Below are 17,042 nucleotides of genomic sequence, written 5' to 3' on the forward strand. Positions count from 1 at the left end.
AAATTTGCAGATTACAAATAATCTGAGGATCTCGAAGACATCTGCCAAACACACTTAATGGAACCATACCATACAGTATTGGTGCTGGAAAGGACCCAGGAAACCATCTGGTCCAATTTCTTCGTTATACTTTTCCTCTGGTTTCAGGACAAAACTACTTTAGCTTCCCTTCCCCACCAGATGCCCGCCCCCCCCCCCCCCCCCAGTGGTGTAGATGGTCCTCAGAGGCCTGTCCTTTGGGCCGTTTCTTCATAAACTCTTCCCAGGGACTCCTCTAGCTCCTCTGGGCAGACGAGAGAACTCAGCTGAGTCTCTAGATCTGCCTCCAGATCCACACTCCCAGCTGCCATGGCCACTTGCCGCTGCCCATTGAGAGCTGAGACCCAGCCTGGCCTGAAGTAAACTCTTTGGCAGCTGCCAATTTCCTTGAAGGTGGCACATCCTCGCAGTCACTCAGGCAGGAAGGTCCCGAGACATCGTTGATTACTTTTTGCCACAGCAACCCCCTTCTGCCCCTTCCCTCCTCCAGGTTCGGGCAATATTCTATGCGCCATAATGTCAAAGCCCCCACACCCCGGCCCTCGCCCGCCCCGATCCATTGCTGTGGCCTGTTCCCTTGTTGTCATTCTCAGCACCTCTCATCTGCTCTGTCCTTGAGGCCTGTGACTTGGCCCCCTGCCTCGGGTGCTGCTCACTTCTGACTCCTTCTGCACCCTCTCCCCAGAGTAACCTTCTGTATACACGGCTCTGAGTATGTTACCCACCTGCTTAAGGCACTCCCTCCTGTTGGTTTCTCCCACTTTTGTTGTTCTCTTTTATCCTCATTTCCCGATCTCCACCCCCCCACCCCCCCACCCCCGCCATAGAAAACCATTCTACTATGGTCAAAGCATATTTGGTTTCTATGCATGATTGCAAGATCCATTAATGTACTTTTAATTTACATAAATAGTTGTGTTTTAAATCTCATTCCACGTGTTACCTTATTTCCCTCAGAACTACATTTTAGATCTCTCCTTGTTGTTATGTAGCCAGCCATTTAATCCACTGTCTCCTCCTGCTGCAGAGTACTCCATGGAGTGAATCCGCCACATTTTCTCTAGCCGCTCTCGCAGTGACGAACGCCTACATTCTTTCTGATGTCCCATCATCCCTGTCATCTTCCCTGCTAGGCCTGCGTGAGAATGTCTTTTGGATAGATATCCGGAGACAGCCGTGCTGGTTCCTATGATGCGTATCCTTCATTGGCCTAAGAAGTACCGGGCGGCCCTTCAGAATGGCTGCCGTAGTCCACACCCCACCAGTGGGGCACCAACCATCCAAGCCCTCCCTCTTGGCCAGGCGGAGCATCCAGTGTAAAAGACATCTCATTATTGCCTTAATTTTTTTCTTCCTCTTCTATAATCCCTTCCCCTACACTGTTTACAGGGTAACATCCACCCTCTCCCCAGATTGGCATTCAAGACCCCCAGTCAGCTGGCCTCAAAGTCCCCGCCACTGAAAAGTCATCTCCCATTCCGGGCCTCGGCCCACCCTGTGGACCAACCAGCCGCCACTCACAATTCTCCTCATCTTTTTCTGGTTCCTCAGCTTGGATCAGACTCCCTGCCCCGGTGCCAAGTTCTCTCACAGGAAGAGCTCTGTGATCCCCTCAGTTAGAAGTGATCTTAGCCTCTGAACTTCTCCGTAACTCATCTGCGTCTTTCTCTGCTACCTACCGCAGCATGCCTTCCCTTTTACCGCGTGCCTTTTCCTTACGGAGCCTAAAGACCTCATTCTCATTGTTGCAACCTCGTGTACGTGCCTCCAGGCAGGAAGAGAAACCAGGATTCCTGTGGAACCAAATAGTTATAATTTTTAACTTGAGTCGTGATTTTACTTTGTTCTTTGCAATTTTCTCTTTCGCAGTGGTTTTCCATTGCAGGTTGGAACCTATTAGCAAGTGGTGAAATCAACTTAGAAAATAGGAGCCAGTATGTTTTATTAATGAAACAGAACAGGATTGAAAGTATCATGGTGCATCCACAGCAGAAGACAATATCCTTTTGTACAACTTGTTTCACTTTTTAGAGGTGTGTGAGGATGTGTGTGTGTGTGTGTGTGTGTGTGTGTGAACGTGCAGTAGCTAGCAATATCAAATTGTTCTTACTGTAGTTTGGAGTCAGCAGAAATCAGAGCTACTGTACACGTTGAGTGATACTGTATCTCTACGTGTAACTATTTTGTGCATTGTTTCCTTCTGAAACAACAAGTCTAGTACAAAAAGCAAAGCAAAACAGGAGACCCAGGCTCAAGTTCCACCTCTGCCATCTTCTGGCTGTGACCCACATTCCCAGGTGTCTCTCCCTCGCCACGGTGAGTTTCTTCATCTGTTCAACAGGAGTCAAAAAGCCCTTCCTCCCTCCCAGGGTTACTGCGAAACTGGATGAGAGGAGGTGAGTGAAAGACCATGCAGTCTAGAAGCTGGTCACGTGCTTAAAATCGGTCGCCCGTTAGTGTGCGTTGTTCTTTCTTTCCCAGGACATGATTGTAACTGGGACTTACATCGATTCACGTTAATGTCACTAATATTTACATCACCGATGCTAATGACGTTATTAATATGGATTTATGACCACCTGTCAGGCTCTGTTCTAAGCACTTTGTGTGAACTGTGTTACCTCTTTTCATCCTCACAGCAATCCCGAAGCGGGTGCAGTTATGATCCTGCTTTATAAACACGTGAGGAAACGGAGACCCCGGTCTCTTCTCTTTGGAGCCTTTTCCCGGTTAGGGGTCAGGAGCCCTGGCCCTACCCTGCAAGGGGCCTCAGGCCTCAGCCCCAGTTCATAGCAGTGAGGAGCCGAGACTTCTGGTTCCCATCCCCTTTCTGTCCTCTGCGGTCCTTCCTCCTCCTCCTCCTGCCTCTCTTTAGGCATGCTTCACTCTCTGCTCCTGATCGTACACTCAACCGCTAACCGCATCCCCAAACAATCCTGTCGGCAGGGCTGAATCTGATGTCTTTGGGGATAATAAAAGCCAACGCTCCTCCCCAGATCGGCCGTGTTCGGCAACGGATGGGGGCCGCTGGCGGTGGCGCAGCTCAGTGAACTCCTCGTTCTCAGTTACTATCACCAGGAGCGGGCTCCGTCTGGGACGGTGGCCACGTACGGGCAAGGGGCACCTGGGCTTCGTCGGAGACGCCCTGCCCCTGGGCAGTTTCCTGCTCCCGTGTTCTGGGACCCCTAAAACCTTGGAAGTTCTTCGCAGAGGTCCGGTCCGGGCCTGCTCCTGATCTGTAACCTCCAGGACCCCAAGAGCCTGGGGCATCTCCTGCCCGACTCCCTCATGTAAGGCAAAGAGTCGAAGGGCGGGTGGATTAGGCTCCTCCTCAAGCATTTCCTGACCACCTACGGCGTGCCAGGCACTGCTTGGGTGCTGGCGCCACGGAGACGAACAAGGACAAATCCTCCCCCTGAGGAATGCTGCCAGCCGAATGCTGACGGTAAGGAATAGGAAGGGGTGTCAGGATAGGGACGGGGAGAGGCAAGGAGGAAGGCCCAGAGAGAAGAGGAGAAAGGGAAGGGAAGGCCACCTAGGGCTGCATCTCGAAGAAGGAGCAGGGGTTCTCAGGGCTACAAAAAAGGGGAGGACATTCCAGACAGAAGAAACGGAATGTGTGAAGACATCGTACACTTGGGGACTGCAGGCATCCTGTGGGGCCAGAACCTACTCGTTCAGCTAGCACAGCCCCCGAACCCTGGGGAGGCTCTGAGAAACACCGGGAACTAGATGTCTATTAAAACCATTGTGATTAGGATCTTTTAAATTTGATAACTATGAATAGAGTCGCTAAACTTAATTGAATGCTTCTTCTGGACCAGACACTGTGCTAGGTACTTGACAGGAATCGTCACTTTGAATATTTCCAGCAACGCTATCAGCGAGATGCTGTTGTCCCCGTCTTACAAATGGGAGCAGGGAGATTTCCTGGCTGAAGTCACCTACCGTTCTACGGGCAAGACCAGGATTGAAATCCAGGTTTATGTAACTCCAGAGTCCCTACTGGTTATTAACCCCCGCTGCTCGGAGCTGTCATGCAAAAGAAGCTGGACTCTATTCCGAAGGGAAGGGAGAGGAGGTGGGAACATTTCAAGCGTGAGAGTGACAGGCTCAAATAAATGCATTTTAAAAAAGATAGCTCTCACACAGAGTGGAAGCCTAGTGGCAGGGCAGAGAGTCTAGCCTGAGTATTTACTCAACCCTCCAGCTCCGAGCTGGGTGAGGGGCTTCAGCTGAGGCAGGGACCAGGGACGGATGGAGAGAGGGTGATAGAATCGAAAGTCAGAACGTAGGTTCGATAGCATTTGGTGACTCATGAGATTTGGACAAAAGACAAGAGGAAGGAACTTCCGACCGGAACAGGTGCGGGGATGAAGGTGTCTTTGTGTCCGGATGGGGAACACGGAAGGGGAGAAATCGCTTTGGGAAGCAAGATGATGCCGTTTAGGAAATCAGCCGAGTCTGGAGTGCCTATTTTCCGTCCAGAAGCACCTGGCCACCAGGCAGTTAGAAATATTGGTGTTGAGCTCAGGACAGGGGTCTCAGCGGAAGATGCTAATTTGGGAGCACTTGGCAGAGAGGCAGAGAGAGGGTAGGCAGGGAGTCCATGATCTCACTGGTGTTGCAGGGAGAAGACAGACGGCCAAGGCCAGCATGGGCGAAACCAGGAATATTGATAAGCCTGGCAGAGAACAGGAGAAGGCTGAGATGGGGACCTGGAGAGGGTGAGGGAGGACCAGGAGAGCGTGTGAACCCAAGGGCCTAGTCCTCTTCGGAGGAAGCAAAGGTGGTGTCATCAGGGCCGAAATACCACGTAGCTTCCCTCTACACACGCGCACACACGCCTCTCCCCTGCCACCCTAAGGCGGAATTCAATCTGAACAAAGACCGTTTTTCACTTCTTAAAAATCCCGGGTTCGGGGTTAGACTTTTCTCACAACCGAGCTAGCCATTAGAGGAAGACCATTTATCTGCCTGACCCTTCATTATCCTTTAACTCTCACCTGAGAGTAAAGAATGATGTAAGTACAGAAACGATTAAACGTCAAAACTTACATTTTAAATCGTTCCCTCGTATTGATGGACTCAGTTTGCGCCGGTCGGTCTCCCAAACAAATGGAAAGATCGGAGAGACTGCCGTGAGGGTGGGCCTTCACAGCGACGGGAACACACAGTTCTTTTCTACTCCCGACTGGATGTCGACCACGCCACTAAACTTCCCTTTGAGATTCAGACGGGGAGACTTCCCGGAGGTTAGGGGTGCCCAGACTGGAAAATGAAAGCAGTGTGATCTCGGGGGCGGGCGGAGGACGCAGAGGGCTGACACCTGACACCGACCTCACAGGTTCCAGGGTCTGCTCAGTTGCTCCCGGACCCGCGATGCTGGACAAGTCACTCACCCGAGAGCCTCGGACTGTACCTCAGAAAGCCCCATCGCCTGGATGTTCCTGAAAGTTCTGCCATGAGGATGGATGAGATGATGGGTGCAAAGGTGGTGCCCCACGCACCTCTAAAAGTCCCTCTTTCTGACCTGGAGAGTACAGACCCAGGCCCCTGGCTCCACCCTGCAGTGGGCGCCTAAGCAGGTATGAAGGGTCTGGGCAGAGACCCGGAGGCACGCTCTGGAAATTGCCGTGACCCTGGAGCAGAGACAGGTGGCAACCTGCAGCAGGAGGGGCCTCAGTCCCTACACTGCTCTCCCTTTCTCTGACACATCTCAGGAGAAGCAAGGGGAGCTTTAAAAAACTAAGTTTCTCTCCGTTCCCCTTCTCCCCTCTGTGAGTTCTCACCGATCTCTGTAACGAATGCCTTTAACCTGTCACTGTGCCGCGAGGAAACGGCAAACACAAGTCTTGGCCTCTTCCAGGTGCAAATAAGTGACCGAGAAGGTTAAGAAGCCGTGTCATCTAAGACCTGTACAGCCTTTGCATCTGAGCTCTGCGGAGACGCGCTCTGCAAAACCCCGCCCGACGGCCCTGACCACCAAGAGGCCTTGCCCTTCCACCTCCCGAGCAGCGCGGGAGTCACCTCTCGGGCCTCCAACCCTCACTATTTCCTCAGAGCGGGGAGCTTCATCGTTCCAAAGGAGGACCATGTTCTGCCTGTTTGATTGCTCTTCCCAAGAACCTGAACTCCGAGCGCCAGGTCTGTCCTTCCGGGGGGCGGTGGCAAGGGGCGAGTCCTCCAAATACCCGAAAACAGACTCCCCACACGTCTGAAGAAGACGCGGAGAGAAACTACCAAGTCTGGGCAGGGAATCCAGACATGGGTCGAAGGTGGGAGAGCCGCCTTCGCCGAGTACAGTGAGTCTCCCCCTGCGCCCCCGGGCAGGAAACGGTCCGTTTAGGGCCCAGATCGCGACAGCGGCCTCCGAGTCTGTACGCGCCCCCAGCCCAGCCCCGCCCAGCCCCGCCGGGGCTTTGAGGAGGAGCAGAGGGTGCGAGGTGTCAGCCTGTTGTCGAGTGAAGCCCGAAATTACCCACATTCGAAGCGCGGGAATCCCCAACTTCACCCGGCAGACGCCCGGCGAGACGAAGGACGAAGGGGGCGACTTCCCTCCGCAGCCGGAGAGGCGCGCCCGGTGGGGCCGTTTCCGGCGGGGACGAGGAGGTCGCGGGCGCTGAGCGATCGGCGCGCGCCTCCAGCTGGCTCGCCGAAGGCCAGGTCGGGCGAGCTCTGGACGGCGAGGCCCGAGCGTCCCCTGGTGACGCCTCCCGGTTTCGGGCCACTCGCGGCCCCGAAGCCCCTCCCCCCGGACCTGGCCGGTTTCCAATCCCGGGTCACCGTCGGGCGCCGCCAAGATGCCCCAGAGGAACCCACCGCCTGCGGCCGCCTCAGGAAGGGAGGCCGCGCGTCCTAGCCGCGCCCGAGAAAGCAGCGGCCGCCTCGCCAGGCCAGATAAGCAGACCGGCGTCAGCTCCCGCAAGGCTCAGAACCACCGCCGACGGCGGCCGGCGAGAGCTAAAGTGACTAAGAGCTGACCCCTGGGGAGCACAATCCCTCGGCCCGCTCTAACGCCCCGCCCTCCCCCCCGAGGCAATGGGGGCGCCCTCCGGAAAAGCGCGAAGGACAAGCGGCACAGCTCCCTCCGAGTGCTGTTGTGGGTGGCTCTGAAAAGAGCCTTTGGATATGATGGAACCTCGAGCCGAGCGCGCGCCCTTTAAGCCCGCTCCCCGCGGATGCGGCGGGCCAACTGGATGTCCTTGGGCATGATGGTCACCCGCTTGGCGTGGATGGCGCACAGGTTGGTGTCTTCGAACAGCCCCACCAGGTAGGCCTCGCTCGCCTCCTGCAGCGCCATCACGGCCGAGCTCTGGAAGCGAAGGTCCGTCTTGAAGTCCTGCGCGATCTCGCGCACCAGCCGCTGGAACGGCAGCTTGCGGATCAGCAGCTCGGTGGACTTCTGGTAGCGCCGGATCTCCCGCAGGGCCACGGTGCCCGGCCGGTAGCGGTGCGGCTTCTTCACGCCGCCCGTGGCCGGCGCGCTCTTGCGGGCCGCCTTGGTGGCCAGCTGCTTCCGCGGGGCCTTGCCGCCGGTCGACTTGCGGGCGGTCTGCTTAGTACGGGCCATGCCGAGCCAGAACACCAACTTACCAGCGCAGCGACAAGGAGACTAACGGGGGCCGGCCCGCGGCGGCAGTCTTTATAGGCACAGGCTTTTCCCGATTGGGCGGGGCGAGAATTGAAAGTCCCGCGCTGCCTGGCCATTGGCCGCGACGTCATCCGGCCTAGCGTCACCCATTGGCTTGCGCAGAATCCTCCCCTCCCCCGCCCACCCGCCTCGCTGTCTCCTTCCCAGTTTCCCAACACTTTTTCCCACCTTGTTTTTCCTCTCTTTCAGGGCGAGTCATTGTTGATCGGAACCGTGTCCGACTGTCCCTCTTCAGCCCCTCACTCCTTTGGAACACGCTCCCCGCGATACCCTCTTCCTCTCCACGCTTCGTAGCTCCCGAACCGAACCTCGGGCTTCCCTTCGTCCCCCGCCCCCCGCACGCCTTGCTGCTTGCTACCTTTTCGGAGACCCCCAGTTGGTCCGACCGATGCTTTTGCCTTCCCGCCTTTCGGGTGGGAAAGCTGTCCGTCCCCCCGGGCGCAAGATTCCGCCTCCGAGAGCCTAAGTGGGGAACCCGTATCTCGGCCGCGAAGGCGTCTCCTCACTTTCTTGTTAAACTAAGACAGTCGGCTCAGTGAGGCCAAGACCCAGGTCCGCCACAATCCTGAAAGCCGCCCCCTCCTCTACCGACTGGGATGCACATGTGTCTGTGAGAGAGAGAGAGTGGGGGGGGGGGGGGGGAAAGAGCCAGAATGAGAACGACAACAGGTCCCCTTCACCCTAAACCTCAAGTGTCGGGCAAAGGCCTCGGGAACGACTGCGGAGTTGCGCCCTCGGCACCGACTCTTACAACACAGCGTCCGGGGCCGCCCGGAAGCATCCATAACTGAATCAACCGACTGCACCTCGGTGCCCGGGGAGCTTAGGCACCTCCATCTGCGTCAGTAAGTCCTTAAGTTTACGAGCCACCGAACCGAGTAAAGGTGGCTAAGGGCTCAAGACCGGAGAAGCCGAGGACCGGTTGGGAGTAGGGAGCAAATGGCACCCCCGCCCCCGTTCTCTCTGGGCCCGGCCTTCCCCACTGACAGATGGAGTCGGGAGCGGCTACTGTAACAACTCTTTTTATTTGAAGGAGTGGGTGGCTCTGAAAAGAGCCTTTGATTTCACAGGTGCCCCCACCACACGGGGGCTGGGCGGGCCTCCGGACGCCGGCCTCACTTGCCCTTTGCCTTGTGGTGACTCTCCGTCTTCTTAGGGAGCAGCACAGCCTGGATGTTGGGCAGAACGCCGCCCTGGGCGATGGTGACTTTGCCCAGCAGCTTGTTCAGCTCCTCGTCGTTGCGGATAGCCAGCTGCAGGTGACGAGGGATGATACGCGTCTTCTTGTTGTCTCGGGCCGCGTTGCCCGCCAGCTCCAGAATCTCCGCGGTCAGATACTCGAGGACCGCCGCCATGTAGACCGGCGCGCCGGCCCCCACCCGCTCGGCGTAGTTGCCTTTGCGCAGCAGGCGGTGCACTCGCCCCACCGGGAACTGGAGCCCAGCGCGAGAAGACCGCGACTTCGCCTTAGCGCGGGCCTTCCCTCCCTGTTTGCCACGGCCAGACATGACGGGGACACTCTCTGCGATCCGCTACCGCTCGACAACCGCCAAAGTCGCCCGAAACGGCTCCGCTTCACCCTCTTATAGGCAGAACGGCGATTGTCTACGGAGCATTTTGATTGGCCAAAGCGTAGCTTTGCTCTGGTGACCAATAGGATAGCTCAGCTAGAATCCACTCATTTACATAATCTCGTCTCCCTCGCAGGCGCGCCACTGAAAACTCGCGAATCACAACGCAGCGTAATCAGAACCTTAATTTGCGTACAGCCTCTATAAGTACCGAGTCGCTTCCGGCAGCCTCGGACCCGCTGTTGGGTTTGCTCGCCTGCTCGTGTCTGGCGCTCGTGCTTCCCGCTATGCCTGAGCCGGCCAAGTCCGCGCCCGCGCCCAAAAAGGGCTCGAAGAAAGCGGTCACCAAAGCCCAGAAGAAAGACGGCAAGAAGCGCAAGCGCAGCCGCAAGGAGAGCTATTCCATCTACGTGTACAAGGTGCTGAAGCAGGTGCACCCGGACACCGGCATCTCGTCCAAGGCCATGGGCATCATGAACTCCTTCGTCAACGACATCTTCGAGCGCATCGCCGGCGAGGCGTCCCGCCTGGCGCATTACAACAAGCGCTCGACCATCACGTCCCGGGAGATCCAGACGGCCGTGCGCCTGCTGCTGCCCGGCGAGCTGGCCAAGCACGCCGTGTCCGAGGGCACCAAGGCCGTCACCAAGTACACCAGCTCCAAGTGAGTCCCTGCCGGGACGCGGCGCTCGCGCGGCTCCCCGCCCGCTTGACTCCAAAGGCTCTTTTCAGAGCCACCCACCTAATCAGCGGAAAGAAGCTGTGTTTACTTTACGTGGCCTTCCTGTTAGGTTTTGCTGTACCTTTGTGGGGTTTTTTTAGCTATCGTTACGATAGCTCACGCTTGTTAGATCTAAATATCTATGTTTTTCCTTAGAATAGGTTTTCTTACGTAAGTTTGTTCAAGGATCTAGTATGGGATATAGATAGGCTGTGACTTGACTGAGAGAACTCTTGAAACTCTTCGGCTTGGACACGTACGGGTGAGCATGCGCACATCTAAATTGTTTCCTAGTGACATGCTGTGTTAGTTTTGATTAACTGAATTATGTGGCATGAGAAAGTTGGGTAACAAAGGTACAACCGTCTGGTGTTCCCAAATGGTACAGTACTTAAATTTTTGCTTTACGTGCTTCTGACCTATTTTCAAAGGAGGGATAACTCGACTTTTATATTTGGTACTAACAAAGCTTTTGTTTCCCCAAAATAATTATCACTCAGAAAAGTGTGTCCAATTTAAAGGATATTCCTATACATGGAAACAAAATATGCATAATTTCTGAAGCAGGAAAGTTTGAAGCACTTGAGCAGAAAGCCCCAGTATGGCTGGGAAAATGCAAAGTAGGTTGATCGGCTTGAGAGTTTAGACTCAGTGCTTTAGGAATTCTTGGCTTGTTTTAGGCAGGGATGGGAATAACATAACCTTAATCTTTAAAAAAATTACTGTGGTTGCTTTATGGGTCATAGGTCCTAGATGTCCGCAGTAGAAGCAAGAAAACCCATTAGGAAGCTATTACAGTATTGTGGGCTAGAGCAGTGATTCTTAAGGTCTGGTCTCCAGTTCAGCATCAGTTACCTGAGAATTTAATAAAAGTGAAATTTTCAGACCCTAATAAACTGTTAACAAGCGCTCTGGGTGATTCTGATGCATGCTAAAGTGTAGCACCAATGGGAGATCTAGACATGTTGGATTGGAATAGTGATAATAATGGAAATGGTGAGCCACGTTGGGTTTAGGATTATATTTTGGAGGTAGAATTGACGGGTCTTGCTGAGGAATAGGATTTGGGTAAGAGCGAAACCCCTAGATTTTAGACTTGAGCAACTGGGCAGATAGTGGTACTGTTAATTAGGATTGAATACTGGGACGAGGTGTGGGTTGGGGCATTGAAGGGAGACCCAGGGTTCTGATTTAAAACTGAGAAGCTTTTTGACATTCAAGTGGATATATGGAGTTGGCAGTTTGAGAGCGGCATCTAGGGTTCAGCAACGAGAACACAAACCTGCCTTTAAGGACCACCTTCAAACACAGAGCAGTGGGGATGAAGACTGTCACCTAAAAGTATTTTTCTGGGCTTTATTTCTCTTTAGGTGTTTGCTTGAAGTATTCTCGAAGACTTTATTTCTTCTTATGTGTTCGTCATGAATTATAACTTAGTAGTCCTATAATGTATTTTATTGACTGTGTAGCTTTTATTGTTCTCCTTTTGTTTCTGTAATTGTATCCTGATTTTCATTAAGGAATTCCCCTATGTAGGTGGTTCTAAACTTGACCGGATGTTGTAATCACCTGGGGAACTTAAAAAAATATTGATGCCTCGGTGCCACCCCCAGAAATTCTGATTTAAGTGGTTTGGGGTACAGCCTACACTTAGGAGCTAAAAAAAGCTCCCCAGGTGACACTAATGGGCAGTCAAGTTTAGGAACCACTGCCACATGTGTTTCCCAGAAAACAGATCTTATCCACAGTTCTTAGGGTTGACCTGATTGGTTTAAATGTAGTTCCAACCCCCTTCCCACATTGATTAGTTCAGGAATCTAGACCAATCTCATTAGCACAAACATTTCAGAAATTGAACTAAATAACTGAGTAGGGGAATGTAGATGGCTCTTATCTTTTGGGAAACAAGGTTTTTTTGCTTTCAAGAGGCAGCAGCAGGATGAAGTGTTCTGAGGATGTGAAAGCGAGAATGATTGTAGCCAGCACTCAGGAGGAGGGTGTAGCTGAGAGAGAGAATCAGAGCACAGAGCAGCTGATGGAGTTTAGCCAGCCTCGGAGCCCTGCTGTATCTTCGGACATCCAGTTAAGCCAGCTTGTCTGACATACTCTTATTTAAACTAGTTCAGATCTTGAAACATTTGAGAAATAATAACAAGTAATTTCCCAGAATAAAATATGATAGACCTTTCATCTTAAAAGGTCTCAAAGAGGCCAAATAGGGTAGATAAGGAAAAATAGAGGTGTTCCAACTACATGTTTGGACTAAATCTCCAAGTGTTGAAATCAATATTTGATCAGAGCCAGAGATTAACATACCAGTAGGAAGGAATGTCTGGGATTAAACAAAAAAATCTGAAATGTTATTAAAAATTTTAAAGTAAATAATATAATCCTACTATTAAAATTTTTAGTAGTTGTATTAGTTTCTTAGGGCTATCATAACAAAATACCACAAATTGAGTAGCTTTAAAACAACAGAAATTTATTCTGTCATAGTTCTGGAAGCCGGAAGTCTGAAGTTAAGGTGTTGGCAGGGCCCTGTCCCTCTAAAGGCTCTTGGCAAGGATCTTTGATTGTCTTTCAGCTTCTGGTAGCCCCAGGTTCTTTTTGGCTATGACAGCACAACTGACTTCTGTCTCGGTTTTCTTCCTGTGTGTTTCTACATCTTATAAGGACACTGGTCATCTTGGATTAGGGCCTGCCCTAATGACCTCATTTTAATTTGGTTACATCTGCAAAGGCCCTATTTCCAAATAAGGCCACATTCTAAGGCACTGGGGAGTTAGACTTCGACGTATCTTTTTGGGGGACAAAATTCAACGCATAACTGTAGTCAACAGCTGTGGTAGGCTGTATATGGGCCCCCAAAATATGTCCACATCTAAATCCTTAGAATCTGTGAATATTACCTTAAATGTCAAAGTGGACTTTACTGATGTGATTTTGAGATAGGGAGATTATCCTGGTTTATTTGGGTCAGCCCAAATGTAACCACCAGGGTCCTCACAACAGAGAGGCCAAAAGGTCAAGGGAAGAAGAAGGCAATGGAAACCGAGAGAGGTTTGAAGATGGTATGTGATGTCCGCTTTGAAGGTGGAGGAACGGACCATGAGCCAAGAAACGCCCCTCTAGAAGCTAGAAAACACATGGAAATGAATTCTCCCCTAGAGCCTTTGGGGAGAGCACAGTCTTTCCACATAGTGAAACTGATTTTGTGCTTCTGATCTCCAGAATTGTAAGAGAATAAATGTGTTTTAAGCTACCAAGTTTATAGTAAATTGTTACAGCAACCATAAGAAACTAATACAACGGCTATTTTGGTATTTTTTTGACAATTGGAGAAACTTGAATATGGATTGCATATTAGTTAATATTATTGAATCAATATTACATTTGTTGGGTGTAATAATTGTATGGTAGTTACACAGGAGAACGTCCTTATTTTTAAGAGAGAGCTGCTAAATAAAGATTTAGGGAGAAGTGTCAAGACGTTTGTAACTTATTTGCAAATGATTCAGAAAATGTGTGTGTGTGCATAAAAAGAGAAGATATGGTTGGTCCTTGTACTATTTTTTTACCTTTTCTGTAGGTTTGAATTCTCCAAAACAAAAAATTGAGAAATTTTTTAAACTTTTAACCAAAGACTTTAAAAACTAGTGCAGAAACAGCTTTTAAGACATTAATTGTTCCATTTTGTACTAAAATAATGTTGACTGATAGAATTTCAACATGTGAACACATAAGACTTTTCACTCAATTATATTTAAAAGGCTTATGTATATTTGAGAGTGATCATCCATTTATTGACTATAACTTTGAATGACATCCTTTATTCATCATACTTTGCTATCCATACTCATTCGCGGTAACGGTGATTTCTGTGATTGCGCTAGTCCAGGGATACCCAAATAAAACTGACTTAGACATCTGGTTGCTCTGCCTTCTAAAGTCTGAGGTTGAAACTTAAGTCAGATAGGGGATTTTGGTCAAATACTGAGACCAAAGCTAAATCATTCCTAGGAAAAAAATCATATCCAGATGTATCATAGTGATTCCAAATGCTTCCAGAAGGAAAAGGTAGATTACCTACAAAAGAGCAAGAAAAAAAAAGAGATTTTATAAATCTAACTCCTTTCTCTTCCCTGAGCTCCAGATTCTCATATTTCATATTCCCACTTGGGAATTATATATTTCCTGTTTGGTATTTCCACTTGGATAACCACTAGGAGTCTCAAAATTTTGTCCAAGACAGTACTCGCAGTTTTCCCCTTCCAAAACTGCTCATCACTTATTCAGTAAATTGCAGCTCTTTCCAAGTGCTCAGTCCAAAAACCTGCAATTAACTCAATTCTTCTTTTTCTGTCATAACCTGCATTCAAGTCATCAATTTCATTTAAAATATATCTTGACTACTTTTTGCCATCTTCACTGCTCCCACTTATCTTTCTCCTGAACTATTACTGTAGCCTCTTTGATACTCTCCCGCCTCTACTCTCTCTCCTAAAGGGTTTTTTTGGGGGTTTTTTTGTTTTTTTTTTTGCAGAGGAAGATTCACTTTGAGCTAACATCTATTGCTAAGCTTCCTCTTTTTGCTTGAGGAAGATTTGCCTTGAGCTAACATCTGCCAATCTTCCTCTCTTTCGTTTGTGGGTCACTGCCACAGCATGGCTGCTCACAAGTAGTGTACGTCTACGCCCAGGAACTGGGCCTGGTCTGCCAAGGTGGAACATGGCAAACTTAACCACTAGGCCATGGGGCCGGCCCTTTCTCCTGAAGTATATTTTTCAACATAGCATCCTGTGTGAGCTTTAAGGAAACATAAGTCAAACAATGTCATTACCCAGATCAAACTCTCCAAAGGCACTCCAACTTATTTAGAATAAAAGGTAAAATCTTTGCAATGACCTATGAGGCACATCAGTGGCTTACATGATCTGACCCTCAACTACCTTTCTGATCTCATCTTCCTGAAAATCTTTCCTTTGCTCACTGTGCTTCAGCCATGGTGGCCTTGCTTATTCTTTGAACTCCTCAAACTTGCGCCCTGCCTCAGGGCCTTTGCATTTGCTGTTTTCTGTACTTAGAATACTCTTCTCCAAGATATTCTATGGCTCACTGTCTTACTTTATTCAAACCTCAAATATTAACTGATCAGATATTTCATCCACACTCCACTCCATATTCTGCTTTACTTCATAGTACATATCACACCCTGAATATTATGATATTATACATTTTTTTCATTTGCTTATTTTTACCATCCATCAACTAGAATGTAGCTTTATGTGGACAGGGACTTTTTCTATTCTGTTTACTGCTGTATCCCCAGCATGTTTTATTTATCTCAGGGTGCAAAGTATGTTTTTGTCCTCTCCTTTATTTTGGGAAATGATATACACAAATACTCATAATGGACCCTGAACAAGGTGTCAATTTTGCTTTCACACCTGTAAATGTAAATGTTGGTGTCAAAGGGAATTATTGCTCGATGGGTAACATAGTTACATTGAGTCACTTTCTCCACCTTTCAAGATGAGCTGCTTTCTGCTTTCCTACCCATATTCTGAGTCCTCAGAACCAAATATTGACCACTCCTTCCCCCATATATATACATAGTTTATTTACCCAACATCCTTCAAACCTCTTCAAATGGTTTTTGTTATATCCCTACCCTGTAAACTCAATATTTCCCCTATTTTCTTTCCCTCCTCCCTCCCCATCTCCATGCTTTACCTGAACTTTTCAAGCTTCAGCAAGCTGGCTTCATCTTTCAGAAGATCCAAGCAAGGATGTGCAAAAGCAGGGAAATGTTTCCTGGGCCCTAAGCCTTGGAAAGATGCAATGGATCTAGTACAACAACTAGGAAATAGGTTATCTGTTTTTGATTGGATGGAGCAGACAGAAGGTAATGAAAATCCTCCTGGAAGATAATATTTGGGATTTTATTTTACTTTTTGCTGAGGAAGATTAACCTGAGCTAATATCCATTGCTAGTTTTCCTATTTTTTTTTTTTTTGTATGTGAGCTGCCACCACAGCATGGCCACTGACAGATGAGTGGTGTAGGTCCACGCCTGGGAACTGATCCCAGGCCACCAAGCAGAGCACACTGAACTTAACCACTAGGCAACCAGGCCACCCAGGCTGACCCTGGGATTTCATGTTGGTACATAAGGGAAAAAAATGAGGAAAAGCAAGGGGATGAGCTAGGACACTGTTGCAGTGTGCTTAACATATCTTTTCCCAGGAAGTTTCAGTTTTATGCCTTTATTTTAGTACTTTATCTTCTGTTCTCATCTGACCTCTTTAAAATGTGTTTTTAAACCGTAATAAAGGTAGAAATGTAAAATCCTATGCTATATTTGGTGCCCTGAGTTAATGAGGGAATGAATGAAACTAGTTTTCTATGTAGCTTTTCAAAAAATTCTGGGAAAGGACAATTAGGGAAACAAAGAAGAATATGTCTGGGGTGTTGACTGAAAACTGTGAACAGATTCTTACCAAGGAATATGTCAACCACACAACCAATATGTCAGTGGTTGTCAAACATGAATCCCCTGCTGAGTACCATAGGTGGTTCATTGCCTTTCCCCTCAGGGCCCCAGTGATCGGGGTTCAGTGGGAGTATGTGGAGTCTTATGGACAGGTCTAATGGTCTTTGAACTGTTGTACGAAACACTACTTTCTGATCATCTAGTCTCAAAAACAGAAAGGGCCTTTATTATTCTCTAATTTTAAGCCTCCATTTTTGAAGAGAAAGAGAATGAATTGTTCGAGAGAAGAGACAAATATTTTTAAGTCTAAGTAGTTGCAACAATATAAGCTGCTGAATAAAGTCTCTGTAGGACATTCTATGATTAGCGGACCCAGGTTTTTGAAATCCCTGAATATGTATACATCCTCTTTCCTCCTCCCTTTCTCATCCAGAATATTATAATATACCAAAACAACAACTCTGGGGAATCGTGTAGTTATCAACACTCGACCAAAAAAGATTTACTATAGGTAAGTTACCTTTGTATTATCTTATTCTGCCATCGTGTAACGTCTTGAATTTG

At 49.3% G+C, this 17,042-nt stretch overlaps 3 protein-coding genes and 1 long non-coding RNA gene across 4 annotated transcripts in view; 1 reads left to right on the forward strand and 3 right to left on the reverse strand.

The window, feature by feature from the left end:
* The window catches only part of LOC139081447 (uncharacterized), a 32,381-nt gene extending 25,688 nt beyond the window's left edge, over nucleotides 1-6,693 (reverse strand). Inside the window, exons 1-2 of the long non-coding RNA XR_011536561.1 lie at nucleotides 6,521-6,693; nucleotides 5,098-5,310 (exon numbers count right to left, since the gene is read on the reverse strand). This is a non-coding gene — a long non-coding RNA (uncharacterized lncRNA). The remainder of the gene's footprint in view (nucleotides 1-5,097; nucleotides 5,311-6,520) is intronic.
* Nucleotides 6,694-7,139: 446 nt separating this feature from the next.
* Nucleotides 7,140-8,667, reverse strand: LOC139081444 (histone H3). The gene has a single exon (XM_070607207.1). It carries the CDS (start codon nucleotides 7,610-7,612, stop codon nucleotides 7,202-7,204), a length of 411 nt encoding a protein of 136 aa, XP_070463308.1. The 5' UTR covers nucleotides 7,613-8,667; the 3' UTR covers nucleotides 7,140-7,201.
* Nucleotides 8,668-8,699: 32 nt separating this feature from the next.
* On the reverse strand, nucleotides 8,700-9,201 carry LOC103547604 (histone H2A type 2-A). Its single transcript, XM_008514862.2, has one exon. It carries the CDS (start codon nucleotides 9,199-9,201, stop codon nucleotides 8,809-8,811), a length of 393 nt encoding a protein of 130 aa, XP_008513084.1. The 3' UTR covers nucleotides 8,700-8,808.
* A 350-nt stretch (nucleotides 9,202-9,551) lies between these two features.
* Nucleotides 9,552-14,052, forward strand: LOC139081446 (histone H2B type 2-E). Its single transcript, XM_070607212.1, has one exon. It carries the CDS (start codon nucleotides 9,552-9,554, stop codon nucleotides 9,930-9,932), a length of 381 nt encoding a protein of 126 aa, XP_070463313.1. The 3' UTR covers nucleotides 9,933-14,052.
* Nucleotides 14,053-17,042: the final 2,990 nt, after the last annotated feature.

This window comes from Equus przewalskii, unplaced genomic scaffold (assembly GCF_037783145.1).
Source record: "Equus przewalskii isolate Varuska unplaced genomic scaffold, EquPr2 ChrUn-10, whole genome shotgun sequence".
NCBI lineage: Eukaryota > Metazoa > Chordata > Mammalia > Perissodactyla > Equidae > Equus > Equus przewalskii.